The 7,478-nt window shown below is 33.9% G+C and overlaps 1 protein-coding gene across 1 annotated transcript; it reads left to right on the plus strand.

Moving 5' to 3' along the window:
- Positions 1-5,789: 5,789 nt before the first annotated feature.
- Positions 5,790-6,578, plus strand: LOC110634496 (uncharacterized). The gene is made up of 2 exons (XM_021783519.2): positions 5,790-6,054; positions 6,136-6,578. The coding sequence occupies exons 1-2, from the start codon at positions 5,790-5,792 to the stop codon at positions 6,576-6,578; spliced, it is 708 nt and encodes a 235-aa protein (XP_021639211.2).
- The last annotated feature ends 900 nt before the right edge of the window (positions 6,579-7,478 follow it).

The raw sequence follows: 7,478 nt of genomic DNA on the forward strand, positions 1-7,478 counted from the left end.
AAAATTTTATGGAAATTAAATAGACAAGAAAAGGAGAGAAAATGAAAGAAAATGCAATTATGACATCATAATGATGTCATTAAAATTCTCCCAACCAATCCAATGTTGACACATGGCATAAGCTTATTTAAAAGAGACTAAATGGGCTGAAAAATTAAAAAAAAAATCAGAACTCTCTTTTTCTTTTTCTTCTTACTGTCACCCACTCCCACCATGGCCACCATGAACAAGCTTTTGAAAGCTTGATTTCCCTAGCTTTTATTCCACTAAACCCTACACTCCCAACACAAAAAAGTGTTCTTACACCTTAGAGAGTCTTTTGGGAGCAAAAAGAAAGGAAAAAGACGAACCCTAGCATGTGGGAAATCTCACTCCATTAGAGGTTTGTGACCTAACCATGGTTTTCATTTTCAATTCATGTTTAAGGACTATGAATGAGTACAAATGACAAAGAAATTGATGAAATACTATTTGTATGCCATCCCTAAATTTCAGCAGCCTTGGTTGGGTTATGATTGTGATGAGTTTTATGGAGCTAACATGCTAGTATGGCTGCCCTTAATGTGCATCTCTTAAGTGAATTGATGAAATGCAATGATAATGCATGATTTGTAATGTTTGAGTTAGGGTTTGGGGTGAAAAATGAGACTTTGATCATGTGATGATGAAAGTAGGTTTTAATGGTCAATTAGTGACCATTTAGTTCTGTTTAAATAAAAAATGAAGTGAATTGTGTAGTGGGATTGGAGTTTGGTGTGGCTGCCCTTGGTGACCTACAGGACTAGGCATGAGTCCAGCAGGTTTGGGTAGCAATAACTGGAATTGTAGAGGTTTAATTAGTGCAAGTCCAATTGAAAATGAAACTAGACACATAATGGCACAACTTTGGTGAAGAAACCATGCCTAGAAAACCAAACCAAGTTGACCAAAAGATTGCTCTAATCTGGGTGACCTGCATTCTGCCTGGGCAAAATGACCAAATGAACAGTGTTTAGTCATTTGGCCATAACTCAGTGTAGAAAGGTTTAATTGACCTGAAATTTTACCAGCAATAAGCTGAGATATAGGCCAACAACTTTCATGAAGAAACCTAACCCAAATTATGATCATAACATATTTAAAAAGTGACCTGAAGTTACTGCTCCTAATACTGTAGATTTGGTCAGTCCAGAAATTCTGGAAAAATTTCAATCCGGCCAGTTGTGGTTTTTGGGCCATAACTTGAGCTACAAAACTCCAAATGGAGTGATTCAAAAAAAGAAATGCAACTAGACAAAATAAGGAACAACTTTCATGTTGATCATTTTGTCAAATTCCCACTACAAAAATGACTAATGGAACAGAAATCCCAAAGCTTGAAAACTAAAAATTCTGTCCAATTAACTTTAAGCTTAGAAATGGTATTGGCAACCAATACCAACAATTTTAAAATGCAAAATGTGGTATGTTGATGATATTTAAAGCAATATACCTATTGTCAATGCAAAAGTCAACATTTTGGTTGACTAATGAAATGAATAGTAGCCATAAAATTTCAATTTCAAAGAATTACATAAATTAAAAGTGTTAAATGCCCTAGTAGGCCTAATGTGATTGGTTTGGATAGGTTGGCATGCCAATAGGATTCTGTTAGTAGTACTGCATATGGCTTCATGCCATTCTGTGTTTCATGGCTTCCCATACCATTCTGTGACATAATAGCCTTTGGCTATATTATTTGAGTTGTTACACTCGAGTTTTATCCCTGATAATTATTATAGCTTATTAGCTGTTCTGTTGCACACCGGGAGACACAATGTGACCGATGGTGTGATGGTCCGAGGTACTTAGTACCCAGTGCCAGTTTACCCGTTTATCCAGTCCAGTCGACTAGTATGGGTTACTCGGGCAATGATAATAAATTTTACCAAATCTTAATTGAATAATACTGCAATAAATATTAGAAATTAAGTCTACCCAAAAAATGTAAACATACATTCTGCATACTTATTTTTATTTCATTTTATTTTATTTTATATTGTCACCACTAAGTAGAATTGCTTAGCGCGTCGCTTTTGCAACGCGCAGGTACTGGAGACCTAGCTGGGGAGCCCAGTAGACATCAGATAGGGTAAACTTTCAGAGCTGCATCCGGAGTCCAGAGTCACCTCACATCTGCAGTGCATATGGTAGGACATTAGGACCTTGGGGTAGCATTTTGTATTTTGCATTTTGTATTAGTTTGGATTGTAACTATAAACTCTTGAATTTATGTAATAATGTAAATATATGAAATTTCATGTTATTGGAATTTTCTGTATATTATGTTGAACAAAATGAAATGTTGAAAAATATTTATGAATGTGCTTCAAGTGATGAAGTGAACAGAAAAGTTTTGAAAATAGTATTGAGATTTTGAGATTGATTTGAGATATGTGTGTATAATGGAGTTTGTATTTTGAAATTATATTGGAAGTGTTTTTAAACAGGTTCAGAAGAACTGTTTTTTCAATTTATAGCCGGTACTCTGCCGGATTTTCTATAAAAATTGAGGAAAAATTCAGATTTATCAAAAATTATAAATAAATGAATTAATAAGGATAAATTATAATTGAAACATGAATTGGTGCTCCGGCACACTGAGTGGCATATCTTGCTTGGCTACATTGTAGATGGGTAGGGGGTGTCACATTAATCCACAATTTCATTCAAATTCAAAATCAACTAAAATTTCATGAAGATATTCTCAAATTATATTAATTAACAAAATTCTTCAAAATATGTACATCAACATATGATTACATACATTTACTATTTACATGAGTTCATGATTTACATATCACAAACTACTACCTATTACAAAATGCAAAAACATAATTTCAAAAGGGACCTAAAGGTCCTACCACTGATACACTGTAGATGAGAGGTGACTCTGACTCTAGGCAGATCTGTGACCTCACCCAGTCTGTGGTCTGCTGAGCTCTTTGTCTGTCTCTCTAGAACCTACGCGTGGCAAAAAGCGATGCGCTAAGCAATAATGCTTAGTGGTGCCAATAATAAAATAAAAAGAACTAATAAAAAATAAATAAATATGCAGTGAGTGTATTGATGTCTCATGCAGATAAATTTTTTGATAATTATTAATAGTCTTATTTATTTGGTACTTGTTATATCCATTATTTCATTAAATTTATCAACTTTCATTTTTGGTTGCCCAAGTAACCTATACTGGATGACTGGACTGGATAAACAGGTAAACTGGCACTGGGTATCAAGTACCTCGGGCCGTCACACCATCGATCACATATGTGTCTCCCGGTGTGCAACAGAACAGCTAATAAGCTGTAATAACATTAAGCACAAGGCCAAGTCTCAACACAATGTCAGAATGGCTAAAAGCCATGAAATCACAGAATGGCATAATGCCATGTGCAATACTGCTAACTGAACCCTATTGGCATGCCAACCTATCCAAACCAATCTTACTAGATGCACTAGGGCATGTTACACTTTTAAACTTTACAATTCTTGAAATTTAAGTTTAGGTGTTACTATTCATTTCATTAGTCAACTAAAATGTTGATTTTTGCATAGACAATAGGTACATTAGTTCTAATACTCCCAACATACCACATTTTGCATTCTAAAGTTGTTGGTATTGGTTGCCAATACCATTTCTAAGCTTAATGTTAGTTGTTCAAAATTTTCAGATTTCAAGCCTTGTGTTTACTGTTCCATTGGTCATTTTTACAGTAGGAATTTGGCAAAGTTGTCTTCATGAAAGTTGTTCCTTATTTTGTCTAGTTACATTTCCTTTTTTGAATCACTCCATTTGGAGTTTTTTAGCTTAAGTTATGGCCTAAACACCATAACTGGCCGGATTGGACAGAATTCAAAATTCTGGGCAAAACTGGTTCTACCAGATTTGATAACCTAAGTTTGGTCGGCAATTTGACTAGGTTATGTTTAGAATTTGGATTTGTGTTCTTCATGAAAGTTTTAGGTATATGTCTCAGCTTTCTGTTGGTAAAATTTCAGTTCAATTGGACCTTTTTACACTGAGTTATGACCAAATGAATAGACACTGTTCATTTGGTCATTTTGCCCAGGCAGAATGCAAGTCACCCGGATTAGGGCAATTTTTAGGTCAACTTGGTTTGGTTTTTTGGGCAGGGTTTCTATTATGTGTCTAGTTTCATGTCCAATTGGCCTTGCACCAATTGCACCTACACCTTTCAAGTTACAGCTGTCCAAACCTACTGGACTCATACCCAGCCCTGTAGGTTACCAAGGGCAGCATACCTAACTTCAATTCCATTGTCCTAGATCACTTCAATTCCTCATCACATATAGTTAAATGGTCACTAATTGACCATTACAATGTTCCTATAGTATTACATAAGCAAACCCTAATTTTGTTCAAGTCTCCAAGTTCTCAAGGTACAATTTATGCATTAAACTTACAATTTCAACTTATATCATGTCCTTAAACATGAATTGAGTGAGAGAGAGAATAAATTGGGCACTAACCTTGATTTAGCTAATTCCCAAAGCTTGAGAACTCTTCTTTTTCTCTTGCTTTTTGCTGCCTAAGACTTGCTGTAGGTGTAAGGATAAATATTTGTGAAGGGAAGCTAGGGTTTTGGGGTGATTTGGGTGGTGAACTCAAGCTTGGTGAAGCTTTAATGGAGTTTTCCTTCCTCTCTCTCTCTCTCTACGTTTTTGGCTGCCCAAAGGTTGAAGAAGCAACTGATTTTTCTTTCTTTTTTTCTGCCCATTAAGTCATTTTAAATAAGTTAATGCCATGTGTCAAAGTTTGATTGGGTGGGAGGATTTTTAATGACATCATAATGATGTCATAATTCTAATTCCTTTAATTTTCTTTCCTTTTCTTGTCTACCAAATTTTAATTTAATTTTTAGTAATATTTGTTCACATATTATGTCATAATAATTATTTACTTAACTGGACAAGTTGGCCAAAAATCATCTCTGAAGACGAAATGACCAAAATGCCCTCCGTTTGGCTTTTTGAGCAAAAATCGTCTGTACCGATTGAAAAAAAATTTCTAAGCATTTTCTTGGCATTCTAATGCCATAAGAACCTCAATGACCCTTCTCTGGAGTCTCAAAAATTATTTTATAAATTTTCTCTCGGGTCTAGGGCTCCTAGTTGCGAGAACCGCAACTTTCCACTGGGTTTCCCATCACTAGGGCACCGGCTCATTTAACTTGATTGTATATTATTTCTAAAATTTTTCCTAAATTTTTCTTGTTAATATTTGAGTTAATTATGGTTCCTCACTTCAGTTTAAATATTTTTCCGGACGTTTTAGCTGTCCGGACCGACATTGGTCACCAGAACAGTAGAATGTACGGAGTTGCTACAGGGAGGGTGTTACATGATTAAAATGCTTAAAGGGTTTTGGGTAATTAAACATCGCATGAGAATGGGGTTTAGTTTCCTTTAAAACACTCTTTAGTTTGCTTAAAGGAAATCAGAATTAACTTCCTTCAAACTTGTATTTTCCTTAATTTTGGTTTTGCCTATCCAAATCCCAATAAAATTTACTTCATGAACCTCAACTCTGAAATCAATTTTTACCATTAATTAATTAAATTTTTTGTTACTTGCTGAAATTTTAGTAAATTAATATAGAGCTTAGAATTTTAAACTTAATTCATTATAATTTTCTTATTTTTCTCAATTTAATTTGCTGCATCTCTTACTCTATTTTTGACATTAATTATCGATAGCCCAAATAATAATAATTTTTATTGTTTGGTACTCAAACAACAAATCTCTGTGGGATGATATCTTTCCTTTACTACTTGAATGACCCGTATACTTGCGGAGTTCGCAACCAAGATGGAACCTACATGAAGGTAAAAATACTACAAAGAGATAAACCCAAATATCGAACAAGAAAGGGAGAATTGGCAACAAATGTTTTAGGCGTGTGCTCTTGGGACATGCAGTTTATTTATATTTTGCCCAGATGGGAAGGGTCTGCTACTGATGGAAGAATACTTAGGGATGCTATTACTAGAAGAAATCTATTAAAAATACCTCATGGTGAGATGATCATGAACTTATAATTTTAGTTCAAATTTTAAATAGTAAAGAAAAAATACTAATATTTTTGGGTGTATATAGGGTATTACTACCTTGTGGATGCTGGTTATACAAATGAAAATGGATTTTTAGCTCCTTATAGAGGACAACGCTATCACCTTAATGAATGGAGAGATGGTTATCTTCCAACCAATCAAGAAGAGTTGTTTAACATGAAACACTCACCAGCTAGAAATGTCATTGAACGATGTTTTGGATTACTTAAGATGCGATGGAAAATTCTATGGAATACTTATTGTTATGATATAAGTAAAAATACTGATATTATAACAGCTTGTGCTTTACTCCATAATCTTATTAGAAGAGAGATGACAATTGATCCATTTGAGGCTACATTGGATGTTGAAATGGAGCAAAATTTTAGAGAAGCATATGATGAAGGAAAGCATATTGAAGTAATAGAAACCATAGACCAATGGACAGCTTGGAGGGATAACTTGGCCACTGAGATGTTTAATAGTTAGAGAGCAAATTGGACTATCAATTAGATGTTTAAACTATTTACTGATGCTTTATTTGTTTGTGTTGTTGATTGACATTTGAGTTAAACTTGTATTTTGGATTAAAGGTTTATTAACATTATTATTATTTTGCTATTTATATAATCCTAGTAAATTTAATATTCTTTATGTTATAAAAATTTATTTTTGTAGTATGGATGATTCAAATATCGATAAAAGTCAGAATAAAACAAAATTGCAACGAAGAACATGGACCAACAATGAAGATAGATGTTTGACTCAAATGCATCGTGAAGGAAAGTATAAAAGTGAAGGTGCTTTCAAACTAGGACATTTAGTTTATTTAGAGAAACAAATGGCTACAAGGCTGCTTGACAGTGCTTTAAAAGCATCAAATATAGACTCCAGATTAAGCTATTTAAAAAGACAATTTTTTGCACTATATGCGATTAAAGAAAAAGGCAGTGGTTTTGGATGGGATGATCAGAAAAAGATGGTGACAGGAGATCGAACTATGTTTGATGAGTGGGTTAAAGTACTTATTATTTCTTCTTTTTTTTTATATATATCTTTATTTGACAAACATATATATCATTATTGGAAAGAAAAAGTACAACTTATTTATTTATCTTTTAATTATTGCAGAGTCACAAAGATGTAAAAGGGTTATTTAGAAAACCTTGGCCTCTATATGATGATTTTGAAGAAGTCTATGCTAGGGATAGATCTACTGGGACTAATGTTGTAACTGCGGCGGATTGAGAAAATCAAGAGATGAACCAAGCAAGTAATACATTCTCAGAAAGTTCTCCTCTAAATGATGGTGGAAATGAATTGCAAGTTAGATTATCTAATGAGGCTCCTGTTGCTCAAAATACAAGTAATGAATTAAACAAAAAAAGG

The sequence above is a fragment of the Hevea brasiliensis genome, chromosome 10 (assembly GCF_030052815.1).
Source record: "Hevea brasiliensis isolate MT/VB/25A 57/8 chromosome 10, ASM3005281v1, whole genome shotgun sequence".
Classification (NCBI taxonomy): domain Eukaryota; kingdom Viridiplantae; phylum Streptophyta; class Magnoliopsida; order Malpighiales; family Euphorbiaceae; genus Hevea; species Hevea brasiliensis.

Excerpts from the sequence above, each read along its gene's own strand:
- LOC110634496 (XM_021783519.2), top strand. The coding sequence starts at position 5,790 with ATGATATCTTTCCTTTACTACTTGAATGACCCGTATACTTGCGGAGTT. Across the intron at positions 6,055-6,135 it reads TCTATTAAAAATACCTCATG|GGTATTACTACCTTGTGGAT; the intron begins GTGAGATGATCA and ends GGGTGTATATAG.